Here is a 16,051-nt window from a genome sequence, read left to right as displayed (position 1 = left end):
GACACCTAAAGGAACTAGAAGAAGAACAGCAAAGAAACCTCAAAGCCAGCAGAAGAAGAGAAATAATAAATATTAGAGCAGAAATAAACAATATAAAATCCCAAAAAAATAGAATATATCAATGAATCTTAGAGCTGGTTTTTGAAAAAATAAAATTGATAAACCCCTAGCCAGACTCCTCAAAAAGAGAGAGGACCCAAATAGATAAAATCATGAATGAAAGAGGACAGATCACAACCAACATCATAGAAATACAAACAATTATCATAGAATACTATAAAAGTTATATTACAACAAACTGGACAACATGGAGGAAATGGACAAATTCCTAGACACCCACACACTAACAAAACTCAGAGGGGAAGAAACAGAAAATTTGAACAGGCCCATAACCAGCAAAGAAATTGAATCAGTTATCAAAAATCTCCCAGCAAATAAGACTCCTGGGCCAGATGGCTTCCCAGGGGAATTCTACCAGACATTTAAAGCAGAGTTAATACCTATCCTTGACAGCTTGAGAGCTGTCCCAAAAAGTAGAAATGGAAGGAAAGCTTCCAGACTCATTCTATCAAGCCAGCATCACCTTGATTCCCAAACCAGACAGAGAACCCCCTAAAAAGGAGAATTACATGCCAATATTCCTGATGAACATGGATGCAAAAATTCTCAACAAGACACTAACAAATTGAATTCAACAGTATATCCAAAGAATTATTCAACACAATAAAGTGGGATTCATTCCTGGGATACAGGACTGGTTCAATATTCACAAATCAATCAGTGTGATACATCACATTAAGAGAAGAAAGGATAAGAGCCATATGATCCTGTCAATAGATGCAGAAAAAGCATTTGACAAAATATAGCATCCTTTCTTAATAAAAATCCTCAAGAAGCTGGGATAGGAGGAACATACCTTAACATCATAAAAGCCAAATATGAAAAGTCCACAGCTAATATCATCCTCAAGGGAGAAAAACTGAGAGCTTACCCCCTGAGATCACGAATCAGCAGGAATGTCCACTCTCACCACTGTTGTTTAATATAGTGTTGGAAGTCCTAGCCTCTACAATCAGACAACAAAATGAAATAAAAGGCATCCAGATTGGCAAAGAAGTCAAACTTCCACTTTTCACAGACGACATGATACTCTACATGGAAATCCCGAAAGACTCCACCAAGAAGCTGCTAGAACTGATACATGACTTCAGCAAAGTCGCAGGACACAAAATCAATGTACACACCATAAATGTAAATAGCATTTATGTACACCAATAATGTAGCAACAGAAGAGAAATCAAGAAATTGATACCATTTATAACTGTACCAAGAAGCATAAAATGCCTAGGAATAAACCTAACCAAAGTTGTAAAAGATTTGTATGCTGAAGACTATGGAAAGCTTATAAAGGAAATTGAAGAATACACAAAGAAATGGAAAAACATTCCATACTCATGAACTGGAAAAACAAATATTGTTAAAATGTCAATACTACCCAAAACAATTTACACATTCAATGCAATCCCAATCAAAATTGCACCAGCATTCTTCTCAAAGCTAGAGCAAACAATCCTAAAATTTGCATGGAACCACAAAATACCCTGAATAGCCAAACTGGGATCTCATCAAGATAAAAAACTTCTGCACAGTGAAGGAAACAATCAGCAAAACTAAAAAGCAACCGATGGAATGCGAGAAGATATGTGCAAATGACGTATCAGATAAAGGGTTAGTATCCAAAATCTATAAAGAACTTATCAAACTCAACACCCAAAAACCAAATAATCTAGTGAATAAATGGGCAAAAGACAGTAATAGGCACTTTTCCAAAGAAGGCATCCAGTTGGCAAACAGACACATGAAAAGATGCTCAGCATCGCTCATCGGCAAGGAAATACAAACCAAAACCACAATGAGGTACCACCTCACATCTGTCAGAATGACTAACATTAACAACTCAGGAAACAACAGATGTTGGCAAGGATGCAGAGAAAGAGGATCTCTTTTGTTCTGCAAAAGCACTGGGAAAGCAAACTTGTGCAGTCACTCTGCAAAACAGTATGGAGGTTCCTCAAAAAATTAAAAATAGAACTACCCCACAAGCCAGCAATTGCACTACTAGGTATTTATCCAATGGATATAGGTGTGCTGTTTTGAAGGGGCATTTACACCCAATGTTTATAGCAGCATTATCGACAATAGCCAAAGTATGGAAAAAGCCCAAATGTCCATCGATAGATGAATGGATAAAGAAGTGGTGAATGTATACAATGGTGTATGTATACTCGGCAATCAAAAAGAATGAAATCTTGTCATTTGCAACTATGTGGATGGAACTGGACGGTATTATGCTAAGTGAAATTAGTCAATCAGAGATAGACAAATATCATATGACTTAACTCACATGTGAAATTTAAGATACAAAACAGGTGAACATAAGGGAAAGGAAGCAAAAATAATATAAAAATAGTGAGGGGGACAAAACAAGACTCTTAAATATAGAGAACAAACAGAGGCTTGCTGGAAGGGTTTTGGGAGGGGGGATGGGCTAAGGGTATTAAGGAATATACTCCTGAAATCATTGTTGCACTATATGCTAACTTGGATGTAAATTTAAAAATTAGTTAATTAATTAATTTTTTTAAAAGTGTCCAAATAGATGTAATTTGGGGAAACAAATTTTGTGCTTACTTACTCCATGTCCGTTGCACTTTTTTGAACAGACAGATGATTCAGACTTAATTATTCTTGATTCTACACATTCACCATTTACACAGATCTAAAAAAAGAAAAAAAATCTTTTTTCCATGTTAAAGGAGTCCAGCTGCCTTGACATAAAAGTCAGTAATTTTATACCATAAGACCATAAGTGTTCAATGTAATAAATTTCCATCTAAGTATTGCTTTTGCTGTAACCTGCAAATTTTTATGTTGTGTTTTCATTTTCATTTAGTTCAAAATATTTTTCAAATTGTCTTAAAATTTCTCCTTTAGCACATTTAAAAATGTGTTGTTTAATCTCCAAGTATTTTGCAATTTTTCAGATAAATCTAATGTAAATTATGGAGTGGGTGATAATGATGTGTCAATGCAAGCTCATCAATTGTATCAAATGTACCACTCTAGTGGGGGATGTTGATAATAGTCTTATGCTTATGTGAGAGCAAGGGAGTATATGGGAACTCTGTACCTTCCTTTCAGTTTTGCTGTGGGCCTAAAACTGCTGTAAAAAATTCGTTTTAGGGGAGTCTGGGTAGCTTAGGCTGTTGATTGTCTGACTTCAACTAAGGGCATGATCTCGTAGTTTGTGGGTTCGAGTCCACATCAGGCTCACTGCTGCCAGTGCAGAGCCCTCTTCAGATCCTCTGTCTCCCTCTCTCTTTCTGCCCTTCCCCCACTCATGTTCTCCCCCCCTCCTCTCTCTCAAAAATAAATAAACATTTATTTTTAAAAATTAGCTAAAAAAAATAATTCAATGTAGGGAAGTGAGAGATACAAATAAGACCAAAAAAAATCATGTTCACATAACCACTTATAATACCCTGAAATCTAACAAAACTATTCCTAAGAGCACAGTTAAAAGAATATGCTGTATTTGTCGCATATATCAAAAGTTTGCATCGAAAGAAAATCAATTCAATATAATCAGGACATATAGTAAATTTTCCTCAAATATGAATTATTATTAGAATTCTCTAATAAAGTTGATAGGAATCTTTATTAAAATATGCTATACATATCTAAATTATATTATGGAATGTATGAAACATCCGGATATAATCATTCTAAGTTTAAAGTGTATTAATCAGAGGATTAAGGATACATTACCAACTCCAGTATTTACAGCAGTATCAACTACTCTAAGATACAGTTTTCTTATCTGAGTACAAATCATACTTTTTCTAAAGCATTGAGATTTGTTTTGAAGTTAAAATGGGATGTAGTATGTGAAAATGATTTCCTTTTAAACGTTAAAGCACAGTACAACTCTTCAAAAAAATAGTTTTAGGGGTATCTGGGTGGCTCACTCAGTTGAGTGTCTGACTTAAAAAAAATAGCCTCACAAAACACTTTCTAAGTGCAAACAAACTAACAATTCTTTTAAACCTTCACTGTGTTGAGTTTTCTCATTAGTTCTTGGCCTTGATGGTGTGTCTAAAACTCCCTTTGAGTGTAGTATCTATTGCATGCCTGCCTCAGTTGAAACTGAGATGAAGAGTCCTGTTATATTAGGATGCTACTGACAAAAAAAGTTGCCAAGAAGGTTTCATCAATGTGATTTATAATATCATTAAAAACTATCTGGTAAAATGTGTTTTCATACATTAACACTGAGAAGAACTGTCCATGTTATAAAATGGATTCTATTCTTACTAAATTATCGACTGAATAATATCAAATCATTTGTTGACTATGTTTCATTTTTTAGTTGTTTTGGCTGCAAAGCCAAAATATAGCTACTGAGCTCCTTGGTATATACATCCTTTAAGGAGGCATTTAAGGCCTACACTAGATTATCATTCCTCATAAGCAAGGATCTGGCCAGGAATTAAATGAAATGTTCAAGTAAGTTTATTCCTCCTATGTTTTCTCCAGATTTGGGTTAGCCTCAAACATAGTTAATTATAATAATCAATAATAATAGCCAATCTACATTTAGCTCTATGTGCCAGGAATCTCATTTAATCTTTGCAATAACCCCATAGAGTAAATGCTATTACTATCACCACTTTACATCCAGTTGTGGCATCTCAGACTGGTTAGGTTACTTGCAGAATGTCAAAAAATAGGAAGTTTTGAAGAATTGATTCTAAGAAGCCTGATCTAAGTGGTGCTCTTATCTACTGGGCTACGAAGAGACATATATTACTAAGGGGGATTTCTTCTTTCTTCTCTAAGAAGAAAGGTGAATTTCCATGCAATGGAGTACTTAACATAGTCACAAGATAGCTCCCCTCACACTCCAGTTCCAAAACACTTGGGAGTTTCCTTGGTCACAATACTGAAATTCTGAAGAAGATCAAACATTCCTATTGCCCTCTTAATATCTGGAGACAAAATGAAGCTTATTCATTTTCTCCTTATCCAAATATTTAAAGTTACATAGAAATGAACTGAAATTTGATACTTAAATGAAAATATTAAAGAAATTAATAAAACTAGATTTAAAAAAATAGATTTTAAATCATTTACCCTCCCTTCATCACAATGAGAACCATTGGAGACTTTCATTGGATCTTGATTTGCATTAGGCAATCTGTAGTCTATGGTTATACATAAATTATTTCGTACAAAAGCATAAATCACAGCGCCATTTTCTTTGCGAAAAGGAATTCGTGTAGGGTAAGTACAAATTAGTCTCCCACATTGAAGATTCCTGCAAACATAGTAAAATTATATGATTATTACACATTAGGTATTTGTTAGGAATTTGTTAGAAATGCTTCAGATTTTCTTTCTTTGACAAAAAAACCCAAAACAAAACCAAGTACAGCTCTCCATTTATGGCAAATGTAACTAGGGAAAATGTAACATTTTAACACTAACATTTAAAGTAAATACTCCAGAGATGCCTGGGTGGCTCAGTTGGCTGAGCGTCTGACTTTGGCTCAGGTCATGATCTCACAGTTCATGAGTTCAAATCCTGTGTTGTGCTCTGTGCTGACAGCCTGGAGCCTGGAGCCTGCTTTGAGTTCTGTGTCTCCCTCTCTCTCTGTCCCTCCCAATGCACACTCCTTCTCTCTCTCTCTCCCTCTCTCTTTCTCTCTCAAAAATGAATAAATATTTTAAAAATTAAAAAGAAAATCACTCTGCAAGCTTATCTTTCAATGCTGCTAATGAAAGGTCTTTTATTCACTGTGAAGAATTATATACTTACTGTCAAATAATCAATTCACTCAAGTATCTCATATCCCTCTGTAGAGGGACAGAGTGATAAGTTGTTACTCTTAACCTCAAGGACCTTACAGTTTAATACTAAATGTAATATAAATCCCATTAAAAGTGCCACAATAAATTAATTCTCACAGAGATTTAAGATGAGGACCCATTCTAACTTAGCAATTAGGAGAAACTTCATAGAGAAGATGATTCATAAATCTAAGTCAAAGTTTACAAATTAGTAGAATTTCAATAGCCAGAGTAAGGTATTTCTATTTTTTTTTAACATTTATTTATTTTTGAGAGAGAGAGAAAGAAAGTGAAAGTGGGGGAGGGGCAGAGAGAGAGGGAGACACAGAATCCAAAGCAGGCTCCAGGTTCTGAGCTGTCAGCACAGAGCCCAGTGCAGGGCTTGAACTCATGAACCGTGAGTTCATGACCTGAGCTGAAGTCGGACGCTTAACCAATTGAGCAACCCAGGCACCCCAGAGTAAGGTATTTCCAAACAAAATTAACAGCATAACCAACCAAGGAAACAAAACTATGTGGTGTGTTTACCAGTGTACAAATTCAGTAAGTACAAGGGCCATGTATGCTTACTAATGAGTATCTAGTTCAGTGTCCAGCACATAGCAGATTCTTTTAAAATGTACATTTTTTAATGTTTATTTGTTTTTGAGAGAGAGAGACAGAGTGTAAGTGGGGGAGGGGCAGAGAGAGAGGGAGACACAGAATCCAAAGCAGGCTCCAGGCTCTCAGATGTCATCACAGAGCCTGGCATAGGGCTCAGGCTCACCAACCATGAGATTGTGACCTGAGCCAAAGTCTGACACTTAAGCGACTGAGCCACCCAGTCACCCCAAACAGTAGGTTCTTAATAAATGTTTAAAACAAATTAACGACCAAAATATCAAAAATCTTGCTTTTCAAATGCAGGGGAAATTTAATTTCATTTTACGGACACTGGGCAGTCTTCAGCTTGGGCAAACAATCAAGTGAGTGAGGATAGTATTTTTATAAAGAAAAATGAGCAGGTTCAAAGAAGAAAAGTGCAATGGATATTATTACTTTCAATCTTGGATTGAATTTAGAAGTCTAATGATCACCCACATATAGATGTTTAAAATTAGATAGAAATTTAGCCTATAACACAAGAAAGATGTCAGGGCTACAGATTTTGATTTAAAATTCACTCCCTTACACATGTGATACTTGAAACCACTGGAATGAATGAAATATAGAGAGAAAAACTAAAAAAAAAAATCTTATAGAACATAAGAAAAGTGTCTTTAATATTCCCATGGCATACCTCCATGAACAGGATTGAAATTTGCCTCTTATTTTACCACAGTTCCCAAACCTATCAGCGTGAGACTGTATTTCTTCATAGCAGGCAAATGGTGCATTTTTTGAACCTGTCAGTTAGAAATATATTTGGATTAAAACTCCCTTCTTCATCTTAGTTCATTCTCTCTTACATATTTACTTTGCCTTCTAATATTAGCATCTAATTCAAAAGTTTTCCTAGTGAGATTGTTTAATAAAAGAGAATTAAAGTGAAAAGTAGTGCTCATAATTATTTCCCCTTTTGTTTCATTTTCAATTATTTGCATCACAAAAGATATCATGAGGGGAAAGGAGAGTTACAGAAGTGTAAACCATGAGAGTGCTCTATGAACAAGGCAATAGAGAGATAATGCAAGAAAACGATACTCATTTTCCTAGTTTGTGAGTAGGAACATATAAAAAGCCAGGTCTATTACAAAATCTCATTGAAGAAACCTAATTGTACTTTCAGAAAGTCTAAAATGAAAGGAGCAAAGCTGCCAACCTATTACCTACCTTTTCCCTTCATTACTGTATTTAGTTTTGATCACTGTGTAAAATATTACCAAAATCTTGGCAATTTAAAACAACACCCATTTATATTACACAAGTGAGGTCTCTCTGTGCTCAAGAGTCTCATAAGGCTAAATAATGTTACTGGCTGGGGCTGCAGTCTCATCAGAGGCTGAAGTCCTCTTCTGAGCTCATTGGTTGTTGGTAGAATTCAGGGTTTTTTTTTGTAGCCATAGCTTCATTTGCTTACCATCTGGCAGGGGTTGCTCTTGGCTCCTAGAACTCCCCTCACATCCTAGTCACATGGCCCTTTCACAACGTGACAGTTTGTTTCTTCCAAGCCAGCAAGAGAATCTCTCTGACATCTCCCATCTTTTAAAGGGCTCACATGATTAGGTCAGGCTCACTCAGAATGATCTTCCTTTTCACTTAACTCAAAGTTCACTAATTATGGACCTTAATTACATCTTCAAAATTCCTTCATCTTTACTATTAACTATAATCACAGGATTGACATTCCATCACATATTCACTGGTTCTACCCCAACTCAAAGGAAGGGGATTAATCCAAGGCCTGAACGCTAGCAGAGTCTTGAATTTGCATGAAATCACAAAAGACCCTAAATCACAAAGCAGTCCTGCAAAAGAATAGCAAAGCTGGAGGCATCACATTTCTGGACTTTGACTTATATTACAAAGCTGTAGTTACCAGAACAGTATGGTACTGGAAAATATAAGTTTAAAAAAAGGCACATAGATCAATGGAACAGAATATAGAACCCAAAAATGAAACCACAATTGTATGGTCAATTAATCATCAAGAAAGAAAGAAAGAATATCCAATGGAAAAAAGACAGTTTCCTCAACAAATGGTGTTGGGAAAACTGGACAGCAACATTCAGATGAATGAAACTAGACCACTTACTTACACCATACACAAAAGTAAATTCAAAATGGATTAAAGACCTAAATGTTGACAATGGCCATAGCAACTTCTTTCTAGATATGTCTCCTGAGGGAAAGGAAACAATGAAAGAATAAACTATTGGGGCTACATCAAAATAAAGTGTCTGCACAGTGAAGGAAACAATCAACAAAACTAAAAGGCAACTTACGGAACAGGAGAAGATATTTGCAAATGGCATATCTGACAATGGGTTAGTATCCAAAATCTATAAAGAACTTATCAAACTCAACAACCAAAAAACAAATAATCCAGTTAAGAAATGGGAAGAAGACTTGAAGAGACATTTTTTGCAAAGAGGACATCCAGATAGCTAACAGACACACGAAAAGATGTTCAACATCAATCATCAGGGAAATACAAACCAAAACCATGATAAGATACCACCTCACACCTTTCATAATGGCTAAAAATAACAACACAGGAAATAACAGGTGTTGTTGAGATGTGGAGAAAGAGGAACCCTCTTGCACTGTTGTTGGGAACACAAACTGGTGGACTCACTGTGGAAAACAGTATGAAGGTTTCTCAAAAAGTTAAAAATAGAAGTACTTTATGATTCAGCAATTGCAGTAGGTATTTACCCAAGGAATACAAAAATACTATTTTGAAAGGATACAAGCACCCTGATGGTTATAACAGTATTATCTACACTAGCCAAATTATGAAAACAGCCCAAGTGTCCATCAATTGATGAATGGATACAGTTATGTATATATATATATATATATATATATATATACATACACACACACACACACACACACACACAATGGAATATTACTCAGCCATAAAAAAAGAATGAAATCTTGTCATTTTCAATGACGTGGATGAAACTAGAGAATATTATGCTAAGTGAAATAAGTCAGTGAATGACAAATACCATATGATTTCACTCATATGCAGAATTGAAGAAAGAAAACAAATGAGCAAAGGGGAAAAGGAGAGAGGCAGGCAAACCAAGAAACAGACTATTAACTATGGAGAACAAACTGATGGTTACCAGAGGACAGGCAGTTAGGGAGTGGGTGGGTTAAATGGGTGATAGGTGATAAGGAGTACACTTGTTGCAATGAGCACTGAATGTTGTACAGAATTGTTGAATCACTATATTGGAATTATATATCAGGAACAGTCTATTCCCTGAACTACTATTACCCTGTATGTTAATTAACTAGAATTTAAATTAAAACTTTAAGAAAAAAAATTCTGCCTAGCACAGTTACCTTCTCTAAAATGAAGCTTGCTAAGCCCAGCTGCCTCATCTATAAAAGTAAACAGTATCTACCTCAATAGATTGTTATGAGAATTAATTAACATGATGTTTATTTAGCCACTGTGAATTCCCATCTAATCCTTTTCCATTTTCTTTTAGGATCAAGAGGATTTCTCTTGTTTACCTGCTCCTTTCATTAACTACATCTTCCCCAACATTCTTTTTCTTTCTTTACCATTTCCTAATTCTCTTTTCACCAGTTTTAAACATTGGCCCATCAAAGGTGATTGTATAGTACCATTAGGACAGACAATGTTATTTCTAAGTATTCACAATGTCTAATCAGTTCACTTGTAAATCTGAAATACCAGGTCAAGAATGCCAATTCAGGACTTGTTAAACACCAAGATATTACCCAGGACAAGTCAGAAATTGGATAATTCAATCCAGTTTGGAGATATAATATAAAAATTATGTTTAGTCACAGAATACAGACAGTTCCCGACTCACATTTCAACTTAACATTTTTTTTTTAATTTATGATGGTGCAAAAACAATATGCATTCAGTAGAATCTGTACTTCAGAATTTAAATCTTAATCTTTTCCTGGGCTAAGTGGTATGATACTCACTTGTGATGCTGGGCAGCAGCAGCAAGCCACAATTCCAAGTCAGCCTCATGATCATAAGCATAAACAACCAATATACTTACAACCATTATGTATGCATATAACCATTCTGTTTTTCACTTTTCGTATAGTAGCCAAAAAATTACATGAGATATTCAATACTTTGTTACAAAATAAGCTTTGTGTTAGATGATTTTGCCCTATTGTAGGCTAATGTAAGGGTTCTTTCTGAGCACCTTTAAGGTAGGCTCATCATAGCCTAGGCTCTGATGTTCAGTAGGTTAAGTGTATTAAATGTATGGTTTATCAAGATGTAACCCCATCATAAGTTGAGAAAGATCCGTAGTCAAATGAATTCTCTTAAAACTAATGTTCTTCAACTAGCCTATTTTTTATTAGTCCATCTTTTGTGAAGATACCAATGAGCTTTATATTAATTTCTCTCCTGAATACCATCTTTCATTAGTGTTAGAGACTTTCTCTCAGACCAGTCTGTGTCTTCCAGAGTAAGATGGAAACACTAAAAGGGCAACACTTTGCAAATGTGAAGTCACATGTCAAAATGTTACCTCATATCCAGTATAGCAACCAAATCTACTAAAAGAATCTGTCCTTCCATAGTCCAAATAGTGTATTTAGATTGCCTATACACTATTATAAAATGCTATGGAATACAATTAAATAGTAAATACACTGGCATAGATATTTGTGCATGACTGGTACTAGGGCAATAGATATAAGTATTGGAAAATTATTGCAAAAAATTTAGGCAATCCTCATATATAGCATTGAGCATTAGGAATATTTAGGCTATACTCCTTGACTGCTATTAGAGACTACTGGCTTATGTTTCCAGTTAGATGGAATAAAAGGCTACCTCTTCTCAACTAGAATAAAGGGAGCCAATGAAATGTTAGCTAAAATTTTAGCTTTCATAACCTGACATCTAACTCAACTTCATCTTCGGTTCAACATACTCTGATTTACCCCTAGACTTCCTTATTTCAGTTTTTAGGACAATTAGTCAACCAGATGTTCAGGCCAAAATAAGAATCTTCCTTGATTTCTTTTTTCCCCTTACCGCCTGCCTCTACCACCTAATCCAAGTCTTACTGACACTATCTCCTAAATATAGCCAGAGTATGATTACTTCTTACCTTCTCACTGGCTACAACTCTAGTTGAGCTATCATCAATTCTCTTCTAATATTCTACAACAGCCTTCTAAGTGATCCCTGCTTCTGTTTTTCCACTCCCTAAAATAGTGCATTCTCCATACCATAAATCAGTCATTAAAAAATAAATAAATAAAAATCATATATTAGTCTCCTACTTAAATATCTCTAAGGGCTTCATACTACCCCAAGGATAAAATCCAATTTTCTTGCCATGGTCTTTACTCAGTTTGGTTTACTACACTTCAGCAACACTGTTCTTCTTTTTATGTCTATTGCCTGATCCCATCACTGGACTATAACCTCCATCTGGACTATAACCTCCAATATACATCTTTTTTTTTTGTCTTGTCCATCACTGGGTTTCCAGTGCTAGAAGGGTAGTGCCATACCCAATTAAAGTGTTATATAAATATTTATTCAATGAATGAAAAAATCAACACCTTGGATAACTATATCCCATAATCGTTCTTCCTTATGGAGTTTGACATCCAAAATCAAGACCTCCAATACGAACCATACCTACTCTCTTTGAGGTAATACATATTTTTTTTGAAAGTTTATTTATTTATTTTGACAGAAAGAGAGCGTGAAAAGGGGAAGGGCAGAGAGATGGGAAGAGAGAGAATCCCAAGCAGGTTCCACGTTATAAGTGCAGAGCCCAGTGTGGGGCTTGATCCCATGAACTGTCAGATCATAACCTGAGCCGAAACCGAGAGTCAGATGCTCAACCAACTGAGCCACCCAGGTGCCCCAAAGCAATAGAGATTTTCAAAGATTAATGTTTGAAACAAACTTCTTAGTAATCTCTTCTAAATTATATTTCCAATGTCACCTCACTAATTTCATTATATTTTCTGTTTTGTGATCCCCTATTTTTATTAAAAGAGGCCATATCAATGCTACATTTTTCAAAGAATTTGCAGATAGAACCAATTTAAACTTTCCACAAATGATGAGAGGAGAAAGTAGAAATCTTTTCTTCATGGCTTCTAAGACAGTCTTAAGAGCAATTTAAGATAAATAAGTCTTACTCATAGAATCTGAAGCCCTTTGACCTACAATTCTTTTCCACCTTTAATAAACTATAGAGTACTGCTGTACACCAACTGAAATGATGGAAAAATAACCACTTCTAACAAGTCCAGAAAATCCATAAAAAGTATGAGACAAGAACAAGCAGATTAAATAATTTATTACACTGGCATTAAAGGAAGAAATATAAGTAGTTTATCTCCCTTTCTCTTGTTTTCATATATGATTACACTCCAGCTTCATTTCTCCATTTCTTTGAGGCCCACCTTTCTCCACATGGTCAAAAGCATAGCTGTCAAAAACTCTAGAGCTATACATATGATATTTTGAGTACTTAGAGGGAAAATTCTCTTGTTCAATGGCCCAAAATTCCAGAGAAGAGACTCAGGACTTCCCAATCTCCCTTAACATGAGTCAGATGCTCATCTTAACACAGACCAACTGTAGCAAGGTTGGAGAGTACTGCAATTGGACCAGATCTGGTTAGGTACCCACTACAGTATAAACAAATATGAATAAATGTATTATTAGACCATACTATATTAATAGGATATTTTCCACAGTAGTCATGTGAATATTGGACAGCTCCTAGAAAATGGTACTAAGAAAATCCTACCTGAGATCTCTACAGGAAGGGATGAAGCTAGGAGTTTACAGTGAAATCTTGCTTATTATCATCAATAAAACAGTTGATGATATTCAAATCCATACTGATCTCTGCCTTCTGTATATAAACTTCAGCACTCCAGACAAACATGACTAGTACAAAGAGTATCATGCTACCATAACTTATAATGACTAATGCTGAGCTAAAGAGAGAGGAAAGATAGCATAGAAACTGGCATTTCCTCCCAATATCCATTCCTTCTTTTTTCCACTAGTGACAGAAGTTTCTTATTAATAGCAGGGCAACAGAAACCAAGCTAAAGAAAACATTTCTCAGACTCTCTTGCAACCAGATGTGGTTATGTGACTAGATTCTGGCCAGAGGAAAAGCAGTAGATATTATATATCCAAAACATCAAGTTAATATCAGTAAGTAGAAGCTAAGTACACTCTCATTTCCTCTTTCCTTGATTCCATGGACTGGTATGAAGATTTTGTGCTGGGAAACCACCTTCTACCAGAGACACAAGGGATTGCTAAGCAAGAATAAAGACCACAAGTTCCTGGAAAATGTCATTACAGCAAAGTTGCTGAAATGCCTCTGATAACATGCCTACCTCTAGAATATTATATGAGATAAATAAAGCTCTTTGAACCACTATATATGTATAATAACAATTTACTTTATTTTTTAACCAGTGAAGGGGATTGCCACTGTGGTAAGCCAAAAATTTTAGGAATGGGTGTCTCATACCACACCAGATGCCAAAGTTCACTAATAACAAGAATATAATACTGACCCATACAAAGTTCCAAACTGAGCCAGGGTTCAGAGGACCAGTGGGAGATCACGTAGCCATCTCAACCTATGTAAATACATTTTGGGAATTGGTGAATTTGGAATACTGAATCAAATGAGATCACTATTAACATAAACGATCCTACAGATACTTTATAAGCAATCCATTACCATTCATGAGATCACACACACTAAGCTCAACTGAATAACCACTTTGAATACCTGCAACTTCCATTATATAATTCTTGAAACTTCCTAATGATATTCTCACTTTTATAGACTCTACAATAGCACAATTTGTTTCTAAGATACTCCATTTTACCTCAGATAAATGCACAAGTACTATCTTCCAATAGCCACCATTCCTATATTCCTTGTATCTATCATACCAACACATTTACCACTTACAAAGAACTTTTCTAGGGGCCAAAGACAGTGGGGTATCATCTATACTGAAAATGTGTGATAGATTTTGAGTCTGGGAGTTTGGGACCAAATGTTAATGAAATGAGTGGGCTCCCTCTGGATACTAACATTCACAGAATAATTTATGGTAAGGAATTTCTGAGGCCTTGATTTCTCTTATTAAGATAATCCTATACATTTTACCAAGAAATGAACTAGAAGATCTACTAAGCTAAGGATACACATTTATTTCTCTTCCACTTAAAAAATTCTACTGATGAGAGGAGTTAAGATGGTGGAGGAGTAGGGGGACACTAAGCTTGGCTCGTCCCTTGAACACTGTTAAATACATATCAAATCATTCTGAAAACCTATGAAATTGATCAGAGGGCTTAAAGAACAAACTGCACATCTACAGGTAGAAAAATGGGCTTATGGAAGGTAGGAGCTATAGAGAATTAATTTGGGGGAGAAAAGGACTGCAGGTGCCACAGAGGGAAGGAAATCATGAACATGAGAGAGTAGCAAGAGAGAGAGACAAAGAGTGAAAGCACGCGCAGGGGACTGCACAAGAAAAACTCTTTCCTAAAACCATTGAAGAGGAGAAAGGAGAGGGACTGACCACAGAAAGCTTTAATAAGCAGTGGAGCACAAAGTCTTAAGTTTTAGAAGTCCATGCAATGCCAGGGCCGTGCCTGGTGGGCTTAATGGTACTCAGTACTCGGAGGGCAAGGAGGCCAGAGACTGGCAAATGGGATGCATGGTCTGAGGATCCCGTGGGTCACAAAGGGAAAAGCAGTTCCCTTTCTGGGAATGCATTTTGGAGTGGTGGCACAGCCTCTCTGGGGACAAAAGAACTGGTGGACCCAACATGCTGCAATGTTCACTAGCATACGAACAAAGACACCAACTTAGGGCAAAAAACTTTGGTGCCAGGTGTTTACTGTGCTCTACCATAAATTCCAAACCACTGTGCAGTCCAGTGACCATTTTCTGGGATGAACTGGAGGCAGCCACAGCGTGGCAAAACACTCCCCAGTGTATCAGTGCAGGACCACATCATGCTGATCCCTAAAATTTGGAGGTTTGAAATCCAGCCATGCCCCTGAGACAAAACACAGGAAGACTATGCTGCCTAGCAGCCAGACACCTCAAACACAGAGACCTAATGAAGGCAGGGATTTGATGGAAGCTGGGGGAAAAGGAGACGTGAATGTTTGCTCTTCTGTGAGAGCTTCCTGAAGAGAGCAGAGTAGCACCATTTCCTCCCACCCATAAGCACTGACCCACTTCACTGAGCAACACAACACCATCCAGTGGAGGCTGGAGCTGCTTACACCAAACCACACCCAACTGAGCCCTGCAGGTGCATCTCCACTAGGGCAAGTCCACCTGACAGTGGAGCAGGCACCTCTCCCAGAACACCAGCATAAACCAAGTCTACTGATTATAGAGTAATGCAGAGCATCAGATCTAGGGGAAATAGGATCTATCCTCTTTTTTTG

At 36.3% G+C, this 16,051-nt stretch overlaps 1 protein-coding gene across 5 annotated transcripts in view; it reads right to left on the bottom strand.

The window, feature by feature from the left end:
* LOC125923826 (disintegrin and metalloproteinase domain-containing protein 32-like) overlaps positions 1–16,051 on the bottom strand; it is a 181,006-nt gene that overhangs the window by 38,931 nt on the left and 126,024 nt on the right. For all 5 annotated transcript variants that reach the window (XR_007458172.1, XM_049632438.1, XM_049632437.1 and 2 more), the window contains exons 15-17: positions 7,190–7,295; positions 5,194–5,377; positions 2,696–2,779 (exon numbers count right to left, since the gene is read on the bottom strand). Coding sequence is in view for 4 of the 5 variants with exons in the window: in XM_049632438.1 (XP_049488395.1) it covers positions 2,696–2,779; positions 5,194–5,377; positions 7,190–7,295 (374 nt within the window). In the remaining variant the exon portion in view is untranslated. The remainder of the gene's footprint in view (positions 1–2,695; positions 2,780–5,193; positions 5,378–7,189; positions 7,296–16,051) is intronic.

Source organism: Panthera uncia, chromosome B1 (genome assembly GCF_023721935.1).
Source record: "Panthera uncia isolate 11264 chromosome B1, Puncia_PCG_1.0, whole genome shotgun sequence".
NCBI classification, from domain to species: domain Eukaryota; kingdom Metazoa; phylum Chordata; class Mammalia; order Carnivora; family Felidae; genus Panthera; species Panthera uncia.
The sequence above is the reverse complement of the archived record's forward strand: the minus strand, read 5'-3'. Positions and strand labels throughout refer to the sequence as shown.